Here is a 12,839-nt window from a genome sequence, read left to right on the forward strand (position 1 = left end):
TTCAGATTTAAATAGCTGAAATCCTGAAAACTTATTCTTAAATTCTGTGTCTGCGAAATTGACCAAAATGGACTGTGACTTTGGTAGGGCCCTACTCCTGAGCTTCCTTCTCAGAGGAGAAAGGAGAGACGCTCTAGCTAGCTAATCAAGTCAAAGGTATTTTTTCACTCTATCCGGTCCCTTTGAAGAGCGCTACTTCAAAACATTCCTGGTCCTAAGCAAATAGAATGACGTTGTCATAGCTTGGATGTGGCTCGGGCAAGGACCTTCCTGGGAGAAGTAAGGTTGCATCAGAAAGAAGTGAATTTTCTGGTTCTCATGAAAGTTGGGCTGAACCATGCATTGCTTTATGCAGACTTAGAAAGGCTTGAAGGTAGCTTGTCCTAACGTATATGGGCCCAAAGAGTCAAAGGTGTTGACATGATCCTGTTATTGTCCAACACTGAAAAAGGTTTGGATATACAGAGACCTTAGCCTGCTTGTTGCCATAGTAACACACAGTTAAATCTTTTTTACTGTTTCTTTTCCCTTTAGCTGTAGAATTTTTTACACTGAGAAACCACTTGTTTTGACTTTTTTTTTTTAGAGAGTAGTAAAGATAATAACTGTCCTTTTTTTGGGGGTGGGGCGAGAGACATTATTTGAAATGGGCTGTTAAAAGTCCAATCCTGTTTTCTAAAAGCCCAAACAAGATAAACACCCACGAGCAACGAAAGAGAAGAACAGCCAAGATCGAAAATGCAGTTTCTGTCCCTGGTGTGGACTCGCTAGTAACCTCGCTGCTGGAAAAACCCAGGTATAGTATGTGATATCATCATCAGCCGCTCCAAAACGGGGCACACCTGTACCAGCATCAGGCTGCCTAGGGCATTGCTTTTAGCCGCCTTTGTCATCACAGCAGTGTTGCAAAATAGTCTCGGCTGGCTAAGCCAGACTCGTGTTAGAGGGACAGGAAGAGAAGAAATAAGATGGGGAAGGAAAAGGATACAAAAAGGAGGTAGAGGGTGAGGGTCATGCTCCAGGTGGTGGTTGGCATTCAGCTGCCGCCAGTGGGGATGGCTGTCATCTGGGTCCCTCTCTTGGCTCACTCTGGTCAGGACCTCTCAGGATTAGGATGATGAAGGCCCAATTGTTAGGGTAAATTCCATGGTCTCAGGAGAGGGTCGTGGGAGTGGCAGCCGTAATGATAAAGCTCACTGCAGCACTTGTTGGCAGGCAGCTGCTTCTGCTAAAATTCCTCCCCTCTCCCCTCCAAAATCTTCCCTTTTTAAGAACCCTTAAAAGGGAGTGATGGGTGGAATAGCTCAACCTTATAGTTTTGTTCCCCAATTAGACCTTATTTCCAGCACCAATTTGGGTTCTCTGATTTCCAGTCCCACAAGTCCCTTGTTTACGAGGCATGATGTTAACCCACTTCTTGCATTTGGACTAATTCAGTCTGATTCCCTTTTAGCACCTTTTCCTATCAACATTTATTGTTCTATGGGATTGGAACCTTTTCCTAGTCTCGATCCACTTGAGGGTAAATGTGTAAATGAGAAGGCCCCATTATTACAACAGGTACCATTACCATGTAGTCTGACCCAATAATGAGGTCCTTCAAGTGGCTCCATTCCACCCCTGACTAAGCTTTCTGGCTGAAGTAGTAGCTGCCAACTGGTGCTTCTGTAAGAGCGCTAGAAGGAGGAGACTGTCATAATGGCAGAACTGTCTGCAGAACAAGGTCAAACTCTCACCAGGGTGACTGGCTGAGGCGTCTTTACTGTCCTTGAGGCATGAAGGATCAGATTCGAAGAGGGGCTTCTAATTGTTTTAGGTGCTTGATCCTTTAGCATCCAAAAGGCTGTCCTGGGAAAAGCACCAAGATATAAAATGAGGCAGTGCTGGGCTTGCCATTGATAACTCTACCATCACTTAGGTGTGCTCTGAAAACATTCTTCTGGTCTTTAATGGAGTGCTAATTCCTTTCACAGGCAGAACCTGTTGCCTGGGCTGAAGGAGGAGAATCCTTAGAATGGGGTTTCTCTGGTATTTTGAGAGGGATAAGGCTGCTTCTTAGGCTAGCTGAGGACTGACTGACAGGCATAGGCTGGAGCATGAGTAGGATATCTATTTGTCTTCACCTCTTGGAGGACCTGTGGAGCCTACAGCTGGTTACCTCACCTGCTGGGGAAGGCCTGCAGCTGCCTGTTCCATCTGAAGAATGTTGGAGATCTGTTGCTTTGTTGCCAATGCCTATCACAGGATGCCCAAGGTGGGTGTAGTTGGAAGATTGGCTGAGTCAGAGACTCCCTCCTGGTAAATGGTCCCCATATTCAGCAATCACCTCAGTGTGTACAGGATCCTGCCCAGTGGGTGACCATGGACAGAAAATGACACTTTGCCTAATACTGTAAAATAGCTGCTTCCTGTAGCTGTTTCAGGTACCTCCTTGCTAGTTGATGTAGGAGGTCACTGCTGGGGTGTTGGTCCGGATCATCACTGCTTTCCCCAGCAAGGCTAGAACCCCCATATGTTTTTTTTACCACTGATATAACTGCCTGGAGCCCCAGTAGGATTGTGTATGTGGGAACCTTTCATGAGAGCCAGGACCCTGTGCCAAATGGAATTGTAGGGTTACTGTCTGGCATTGGCTTCTTTTTGGGAAAGCTGTGGGTAGGAGGTTTGAGAATCAGATTAATCATGGGAAGATCACTTCAACTATTGAGCATCTCTGGTGCATCATAACAATGTCTCTGTTTATTGATGATCCTGCTTTCTCTAGTATATAAATAGAAGGCTCTAAGGCCTGCTAATCTGGCACCTTTCACCAGTTCTAAATGCATTTAAATAGTCTGGGTTTCTTTCTTGGGGTTAAAACAATAATTTATGTACCCAACTGATTCAAGGAAGAACAAACTTTTGCAGTGTAACAAGTTAATGGAGTCTGCATTAGTTGCTGGTTTTTCATAATGAGTGACCAACACTCCCAAAAGACACAGTTGAAGGGGAAAAGTAATCATTAACCCATCACTTGCAGGTCAGTGTGTATTGTGTCAAGTTGCCTTGCAATTTTTAACGCATTGTCACTAACTGGTTAAAAGGTGATATACTGTGAATTTTAAAAAGCATATATAGTACAACCTTCAGTTTGTGAATGGATTTATAGATACATTGGAAGCCTGTCTGAGAGGATTAAACTAATCTAAAACTGCAGTATTAGATTAAGATGTTCACCAGAAAGCCACTTAACCTCCACTAGAATAGACCACTTAATGCAATGATTAACATCTTTCAAGTAGACTCTAACCCTGGCAAGGAGTAAAGTCTCCTCAAATGACAAGTGTTCAGAAGAGAACACGCATTGTTAACGGTAAAGCAAGAATTCTGCGGTGATATTTGATGTAATCATGAGGGATGCATCCTACAGCTGTTAGATCAAAGACCTGTGGTGAAGCAGGAAGAGAAATCCTAAATGGATATTACTCTTTAACTAACAGCCCAGCACTAGGTAAACAAAGTAACATCAGTGGTAGGATGAAGTGAATTACATTAGATTTCATTATCCTAAGCCTGGTAGATGCACAAAATGTGTGTCCCTTTATTGGTTGGGGATGCGATTCTTTTAGTGATATGGTAATACTGGTTTAAACCCTAGTGCAGTTATACCGGTATAATAGTCCCTTGTACTGGTTAGCTTATTCCTCTTCCTTTATGGAAGAGGAATAAGCTTCATACCAGTGTAAGTGCATCCATGCTGTGGAGGTTGCACCGCTTTAGCTATAGTGGTATAGTTAATGTGCTGCAACTTTGGTATGAAGGCACAAAGCCCAGCACCGAGCTGCTCAGAACTTTCTTAAAAGCAATCTAAACCTATCTTGCTTGAGGGCCTTTGACCTCTAGGTACCTGGTTCAAATCCTGCCCAGGTTGTTAATGTCTGGAAGGTGTTACTATCTGACTGGTTTTGGGGGCGGGGCGGCTATGTGAAATTAATTTACCCTTGTTCATGAATCAGGTTGCTGGCCCACCAACACTGTAATGGGCACTCCTTTTTGGCAATCTCCCAGTCCAGACTTGGCTTCCTTCTCTGCCAGCCGAGGGGCGGGTGGGTAGAGTAGTGCATAGAGGCTTGCACTGCCACTTCCTGCTCTGTGTTTGTTCTGCAGATAATTTTCAGAAATGGATTTCCCTTTGAATGTGTTTTTCTTCCTCCCTTGCATAAAGGCTTGGCATAGGTCATGCCAGCTCTTTGGAATGGTAGTGTTAAAATCTTAAAGTGCATAGGCTTTTCTAAAACCTTTTCTAATTAAAATTCTTGAGAATTAAATGAAATATAAAAGAAGAACACAGACTAAAGTTACACCCAACTCACGGTTATGATATCACTTAAGCTTTGACCTTAAGTTTACCACAAGGTCAGGGTTGCTTAGCGGGGTGGGTTGTATCTAGATTATGAACAAGGCTTGTGAAACTGATGCAAGATATTACCCAATCACAAGCCTCAACTACTGAGGAACTGAAACAATGAGATTTAGTGTGTGACGTTACTGTGGACGATGATGAAAGACCAAGTTTTCGAAAAGTATAAAGGAACAGTAATCTCATCACCTGCAAACCCCAGCAAATGAAATCGAGACTGGACTGAGCAAGTTTGGACGATTGGTCTGTCCTGAGAATTGTATCATGCAACAAGTTTTTAAAGAAAGTTAGATGTTTTGTGGTAACCAAGCGACCTTTGTAGAGCCTCTCCTCCAAATGATACAGCTTTTTAAAAAGTGATGGGTTCATCATGCTCGAGTGGGTACCTATTGGCTTTATTCCTCTTCTACTTCCTCCAACATGTAACCTTCTGGGCTGACCCATGGTAAAATTTGCAGAAGAATCTAAGGGTAGTGATATGGTAATACTAGTTACGGACACTCTACTGGCATAGTCTTGTGGTGTAGGCTGAGACTATACCGCACACGTGGTTTTTCTGTAGGTATAGAAACACCACCTCCCTGACTGATGTTCGCTACAGTGATGAAAGCATTCTTCTGTCTATATGCTGGGGGTTAGGTCAGTCAGAGAGGGGTGGTTTTTTTTCCATGTCCCTGACCAATATAACTATGCCGATATAACTTAAGTGTAGACCAAGCCTCTGTCCCACTTTCCAAAGGGACTTGGGAGTCAGTTTTATTGAAAATCAATTAAACTTAGGCCTGGTCTACACTTAACTTATCCACCTCTACCCTGCTATAAGGCGGTCGTGGGGAGCCAAAAACTCCCTACTGTGTTATAGCTGAAACCCCATTATATCGGGGTAGGGGCGGCAGGGCTCCGGCAGTGATTTAAAGAGCTCCGGGCTCCAGCCAGTGCGGGGAGCCCCAGGCCCTTTAAGTCGCTGGTGGAGCCTCACTGCCAGCCCCAGGGAAGGGATGGCAGGGCTCCAGTGGTGATTTAAAGGGCCCAGGGCTCCCCACAGCAGCCGGAGCCCCAGGCCCTTTAAATCGCCAGCGAGCCCCGCTGCCGCAGCCCCGGGGTAGCAGCAGCAGGGATCTGGCAGTGATTTAAAGAGCTCCGGGCTCCGGCCGCTGTGGGGAGCCCTGGACCCTTTAAAGTGCTGCCGGAGCCCCCTGCTACTGCGCTATATGCGAACCCGTGTTATACTGGGCTGCGTTATAGCGGGGTAGAAGTGTACTAGCATAGCTATGGTGGTTGGGGTATAAAACACCACCCCAAACACTCCCCAGCCCCATAGCTAGGCCAACAGATCCCCCATTATAGACACAGCTGTGCTGAGAGAAGAGGGCAGGGAGGTGGTGGTACTACACTAGCAGAAAACCTCCTGCTGGTGGTGTATGCTGCATCTATTGCTGGGGGGCTATGCTGTCATAGACTCTGGCCTTAGCCTCGACTAAGTCACTGAAGATGAACTGTCGACTCCTATGTTGTAGGCACTTTCGAAAATGTTACCTCCGGGCTTCTTTGTACAGAGGTTGCCTCAAAGTCAGTGGAAGCCAAAATATGGGTATTATGATATCAGAACTAAGCTATGGGGATGACTACAGGGTCCCTGTTTGTACTCCCCATCCAAACCCAGAACATCCTCAAATTAATCCGTGCAATAAATGTCAAGTCTGTCAGCATCATTCCACCTGTAAGGAAAACCCCACCCATGAAATCTCATTGGCAGTCATTGCTATGTAAAATAGTTTAAGCACTTGGCAACTTTCTGAGATGCCACTTGCAAATGGGCACTCATATTTGTAGGTATTTCTGTTTCTTTCACGGATGTATGAAAGTGCGGCCCCTGCCTTTTATACTCTCTACTCTGAATCTAAAACTCAGTTTTTTTCCTCCCTAGGTCATTCCTTTCTGTGGTCTTGTCCTCAGGCATATGAACATTCTCCCCTCCCTCCCCAGGCAACTGTCTTAAAATGTTCCTTCTCAAAGTTATTTGTGGGTTACAAGATTGAGTGTTCATTTCTACTTCTATAAGATTCTCTCTTCTTGTGATTGGGTGTGTGAGCAGTTGTTACACTTGCTCTGAGGCAGTTTATTGCCATTGGAATGAGGTGCAGGACACTTTGGGTCTGGCTAGAGGTAATGACTCTGCTATTGTGAGAGAGATCAAAGTCCACATCCTATCTTGCCTTTTGATCTCTGGGGCAGGTACAAGTACCACTGATGTGCCATTTTGGAAGGTGGGGGGGATAATGTTCCATGCAACTACTGTAGTGTGTATTATTGGAGGATGTGGGATGTTAATTATTACCCTTGGCTGGAAGTTGCTGCATGCTACCGGTCATGACAGGAGGAACAGGACTGTTCTAGGGCGGAGTTCTGTACCTTGCTGTGAGGCATTTCATGACAATCTAATCCAACCCTCTGTTTGTTATTAAAGAAACACTGTCAGTGTCTTTAGACTCAAAAATATAACTTTAATGAGAATAAATCTCATGCTGCCTGCCTGCCTGCCTACCTACTTTATGTATCAGATACAGCCACTCCGGTCACATACTTCAATGTGGAGGCAGTTCTCCACAAGAATCAGGAAGGATATTTTCCCCCTTCTATGCAGCACTATGCAATTGGTTATGTGAATTATGTTCCCCCTGCTCCCACTTCATCTTTCTCTGAAGGGTGAGAGTTTGGCTTCCAATGTTGGGTCTAAACATCTCACATTCATAGGCAGAGTTGTAGGAAGACCCAGTGTTTCAGTGGGAGAAATGGGAACTCTGAATGAGAGATCCTCTTGGAGGAAGTGACAGAAGGAAAGGAGTCTTTGGGGGAAGAGCAGCGGGTGATCCTTTTTTTGCTTTGTGCACCATTCAGCCAATTCACTGCATTGTAGATACGCTCTCTAGTCTGAGAAATGTATATAGATGGTGATGGTTTCCATACGTTAAATTACATTTATCATGCACCTCCGGCTACTTTACCTGCACTCTGCTCCTTAATCCATCTTCATTGCGACTACTGCTAATATCCCAGTGCACGGCATCTTCAAATATCTACTGTATTAAACACATCCTACCAGCTATAGAACTTTTTTTTTTCTACTGAGAAAGGACCTCCTCCCTGCCCCACTCCATTCCCCTCCACCCCCAAAAAGTCACACTGGAATGAGATGCATTTAATCCTGCCCCAGTGCCAGGTGTATGGTCCAAGAGTGGGTGGAGGTGGGGAACTAAAATGGCTAGTTTATACAAGTGAAAAGGGGAAATTCCCAGTTTGCCTATGAGGCGGGCAGCATTATTTGTTTCTAGCTCTGAAATATGGAGTAGCATGAACTAGCAGAACTTCTTGAAATAACATTACGTATAGAAGTTACTCCAGGTTGTTTTCAGAGGTGGACGGCTAACAAAAGGAATCTCACTAAAATATTTAAAGACTAACAATTTTTAAAGAGTCACTGAACAGGTGGCAGCTCCCGGATAGGTGTGTGGGCTCTGTTGGGCGTTGTTTGAGATGACCAGCATAACTCCCTTGGAGTATGTGGCTATTGCCAATGTATGCCACTAAAAGATACAATACCTTTATCTCCATGTCTTGTGTTTACTTCTCTGCTTCTTGCTCTTTTAGTACTGCAGACTGCAGCTAGTATTCTAGTCCAAGACACTGATTACAAAACTATGAACCTTTATTATGAATCTTTAACAGTATCATATTTTAAGCATCACATTTAATGGGGCTGAATCTACATATATTAGAATGATCACAACCATACAGAGTTTCTTTATTTTGTTAGCTTTTTCTCCTTTTCCTTCACTTTCTCAATCTTCTTTTCCTGACAGCGGATCATCGAAGACATTGCTGAAAATAGCAGTGAGAAAAGATCACTCGAATGCTGTGTCTTGCTAGATCATGCTGAGCAGAAAACAACTCAAGCTTCAGGTTTTGACAGCTGCAGTTTATACAGCCAGCCAGCACATTACACAGGCAAAGCTCTGTGTTTGCTATGCCCTTTAGAAAACAAACGTGGCTTCCACTTTACTAGGCTGATGTTTTAGTACACAAAGTAGGCCTAATACTAAATGGCTGTTACCTTGGCTTGACTATACAGCTGTTTCATTTGGACCCAATGGCCCGAATTCATTACTGTAAGAAAGGAAATGTAACTTTGAAATCAATAGAGTTGTGCCCTTGTATGGGTTGTATTGAAATTGATTGACTTTAGGCCAATGTTTGTAAGGTGGAGTTTGTTCTAATGCGCATATGAGGGGTTATTTTTGTTCTGTATCTTTTATACAGCAGCTGTATAATACACCAGCACGTTTTCTATAACCGTAATGTATAAAGTAGAAGTTAAATGAGAGCAAATCCTGAAGGGCCGTTGAAGTCAACGGAGATATGACTGTTTACACAAGCTGGCCCAAACTTTTCCCTGTTTGGTTTCCCATCATTCATGACTTTCACATAAGAACTATATGGTGTATGGAAGCATTCATTTTCCACGTCCATTAGCACAGAAGTGAAGGGGAAAGGGAAGATAACCAGAATGTGGAGCAAGACAAAATGCTGCTGACAAAAGGAATTCCAGCACCCAGTAGTCTGCAGTCACTGAAGTTGACAGGAGTTTAGCTGGTTTCAGTGTGAGTGGGAGCAGGATCAGGCCCTAATATGTCAGCTGTGATCAGTGGGTGGGCTGAGACTACAGTATTTCCCTGTTTTTAGAATAAGGAATAGCTGTGGAGGATCAGCTCTGGTTGTGTGGTCACTGTTGGTAAACTGATTTTCTTTTTAAATGAAGACTGCTATAAACAGAAGAGCTTTCAATTTCCATGGAGTGTCAACAGCTCTTTAAAACTCCCATTTAATTGGTCGCAGCAACACATGACTGCACCCCTGAACAGCTGCCATGTTTGAAAGCTTTAGGATCTCAGAGCTCATTAGAGTTAAGGGGCTGAGTACAGTACATTGTGGAGTTAATCTGTTTATTCTCCTAGGAGCTGGATAATGTGGAAGTGGCTATTAGTAAATTGGACACATCTAAACTGACAGGAATGGACAACTGTGGCCGGAGCTATGGTATGTACCACAAAGAGACAGTGGAGATCCAGTACATTTTAAAAGAAATACGAGTGATTTCAATAGAATAAATTCCAGTACCTTGGTTTTTCATCTGTAACGTTTCCACCAGGTTTTGTAGGTTTTCCATCTTGTTCTGTAGCTGCCTGCATGTGCTCCCACTGGTTTCCACAGGCTGAGAGGCTATTGAGAAAATGATTAGTCACTATACTATTAGAGGTCCAAAAATACATTATCTAACTAGTTGTCTTTTATATAGGAACCTTCAAATTAGAGTTAAAATTAGTTCTAAAATAAAGATTTCCAACAAATATGCAAAGTAGTCCTATCAAAGAGAAAATAAATGAGATGACAAGATCATTAACATCAGTTTTTGTAATTAATCATTTCTGTTTCAACCAAGCCAATTTTTTAAAATGCTATGTGGTTGCATGGAGGGGGAAGGAGGAAAAAGTACTTTGTTAATAATAATACTTGTGCATAGCATTTTTCATTGGTAGATCTCAGAGCTCTTTACACAAGAGGTCAGTATCATTATCCCCATTTTATAGATGGGCAAACGGAGACACAGAAGTGAAGTGACTTGCCCAAGGTCATCTAAGAAGCCAGTAGCAGACAGAGGGACAGAAGCCAGGTCTTCTCAGTCCCTGTACAGTGCTCCACCTACTAGGCCACACTGACTCTGACTGAATACTCAAGTATCAGAGGGGTAGCCGTGTTAGTCTGGTTCTGTAGCAGCAGCAAAGAATCCGGGTATTCACCCACGAAAGCTCATGCTGCAAAACGTCTGTTAGTCTATAAGGTGCCACAGGATTCTTTGCTGCTGACTGAATACTGATGTTCAGAAATAGAGTTGAAATGTAAGGCTGTAATAGCAATAAACGAATTAGTAGCTGGCCTGTCTGGGATTCAGTTTGAGCAGGAGGTGGACTCTGGACGAGCCCAATTTAGCAGGTATAATGGCACATGCAAATCAATGCTTTACAATTACACAATCATAGTTGGTTTCACTCTGCAGCTGGCACCAGCAGTAAACCACGTCTGGTCAGGAGCTGCACCATTCATATCTGCTGCTGATTCTAAAATAAGGTGGGAAAGGGACAGGTAGGTTGAGGTGGGGCAGAGACACAGGCACACAGAAAAAGCATGGAATGTGGAACTTTTCATCTCTAGGTTACAGGTTTGAACTGAGCCAGGGCTGGCAGTGACAGAAAGTCATCAGTGTCATCTGCCTGTCTAATGGTCTGTGTGAAATAAATTGGTGGGTTATGTGCAATTGCAACTGCAGAGATGTTCACCCCACAAAATTCATCATTAGGCTTGCAACTAATTACTTCCTGAGCTGAGAAGCCCTATCAGCATTAAGACACAGTGGTAGCGGAAGCTTGTGCTGTTCTGTAGATAAATGGACTTGCATTTACCCAACAGTCCCTGACAACTAGCGTGAAAGTGTCATGTGCCCTTCATTCTGCTTACGTGCACCCTTCTCCTAGTTTTTAAACAAACAATAAACATGCGAAGTCTTGCAGGGTTAGCCCACTAGTGTGTGTTTCATTGCTGCAGAGCCAGTCAGCCCACCAGCAGAAGCGCAAGGATGTGAGCCCAGCACAGCTCTTTTTGCTAGGGCTCCTTAGAGAAAACAGAGGAAAAAGCCGGAGGTTTGCCAACTGTAAAAAATTAAAACAACTGAGTGGGAAATGCTATTGTCAGGGGTCTAAAGGGAATTACAAACAAAGTAAGAAGCAAATGTAATAACTAACGTGTAGCTGGGTATCACTCCAAAGATTAGTCTTGATCTATTTATCACCGATGGCCCTTTTTTAGGGACTTTTTGATACTAGATTAATAAAGTACTCCAGGCAACCTGAGCCACTGGCAGGTGGCTGGTACACTGGTGTTAAAATACACACCCTTCTACCAGCATAGTGGTGGGATGGAAAAGTTTGTTACTTTTACCTAAGATTTTATCAATATTTCCACTAGTCCTTGGCATTTCTCAATACTTACCATAGCAAATACCCTGAGTAGCGCAAATACCGAGATTAGGTAACTGCACATTTTATTTAATTAGATAAGGCAACTGACAAGTTTTTGGTTTAACTAGTAGGGGACTCTATGGTTGAACTACCTATGCTTTTCCAAACTAGTTAGGGTCATTTCTGGGCAGGAGGATTTAGATCTGTTCTACAAGCCATTCGTTTGGCCAAATCCTGAAAGCCTTTTTGCTCAGTCCTTAGTTGGGCAAAATTCCCACTGACTACAATGGGATTGTGAAGGAATGAATGTATCTATATTGCCAGACAGAAGAGGGATTGAATCCCTTCACCGCGTAGGAGAAAAGAGCCTGCTTTGTCTCATAGTTTCCAGGCCTAGAGAAAAGAATCCTCCAGTTCTGGCCATTAAGATTTAGCCATAAAGGACCTAGCTAGACATCAGTCCTGGTGGTGCTTGATCTGTAAGGAGGCTATGTCCCTTTGGGATTTGCCTTGATGACAACTGATGATAAAGATGAGATGTTTTGGGTTGGTTGGAAGATGCTGTGCTTTCTCCAGGGACTAGGAAGAATAGAAAGGACTTGCAGTGAAGAGGAAGGTGAGGGTGGCTGGGTGGTGTTGGTGGCCTGAGGTCAGATTAGATGAACTGGTCTCTTCTGGCCTTAAACTCTATGACTATGACTTGGAACTGGTTGCCCTGCAACTAAGGAGTCAATTTTTGTGTGTGTGTGTTTGCTCCCCTGATGAAAGAAGAATCATTCCCTTTTATCTCATTACCAAAAGGGAGAACCAGGGCTGCTTTCAAAAAACCCCAAATAGCCCAGCGACAACACACTTACCAAAGGAGACCCCTTATTTTCCCACCTCCCTGCAAGGAAGAGCGGTTTGCTGATCTCCTACTGAGGAAGCAATAAGACTGTCTACCTGCAACAACAGGAATCGCCCCAACTGTTCCCTGCCTGATGGAGAGAAGGCACCTGTTTGTTTGAATTACCTTTTTGGTAATTTTTTCCCCCTCTTCAAGTGATCAGTGGCTCCTTTCTCTCCAGGAATGTGGTAGCAAATCTCTTGTATGGAGTTGTGATTGGGTAATGACTTCACACTCCAGCCCTTCGTAAATTGTATATTCTGATTTAATAAGGGAAGGTTGAGCCTTCCAGAATTTTTAATGCTGTGGTTGATTTTCAAATACATTTATCTCCCTTTCTCTACGTTCTGCATTGTCAAGTACTAGTTTAGTTTTAGAAGCACTTTACAGTTTATAGACAGCCAGAGCGGCATTTTTACAAGCCCTCAATGTTGGTCTAACTCTGCTGCCATTGAAATCAATGGGCATTGACTTGAATGGTTAG

The 12,839-nt window shown here is 43.6% G+C and overlaps 1 protein-coding gene across 10 annotated transcripts in view; it reads right to left on the reverse strand.

The window, feature by feature from the left end:
* Positions 1-8,105: 8,105 nt before the first annotated feature.
* The window catches only part of CCDC158 (coiled-coil domain containing 158), a 58,706-nt gene continuing 53,972 nt past the window's right edge, over positions 8,106-12,839 (reverse strand). For all 10 annotated transcript variants that reach the window (XM_045018440.1, XM_045018434.1, XM_045018441.1 and 7 more), the window contains 2 exons: positions 9,575-9,676; positions 8,106-8,278 (listed from right to left, as the gene is read on the reverse strand). In XM_045018440.1, the coding sequence (XP_044874375.1) occupies positions 8,202-8,278; positions 9,575-9,676 (179 nt within the window). In that variant the 3' untranslated portion in view covers positions 8,106-8,201. The remainder of the gene's footprint in view (positions 8,279-9,574; positions 9,677-12,839) is intronic.

The sequence above is a fragment of the Mauremys mutica genome, chromosome 5, assembly GCF_020497125.1.
Source record: "Mauremys mutica isolate MM-2020 ecotype Southern chromosome 5, ASM2049712v1, whole genome shotgun sequence".
Classification (NCBI taxonomy): Eukaryota; Metazoa; Chordata; order Testudines; family Geoemydidae; genus Mauremys; species Mauremys mutica.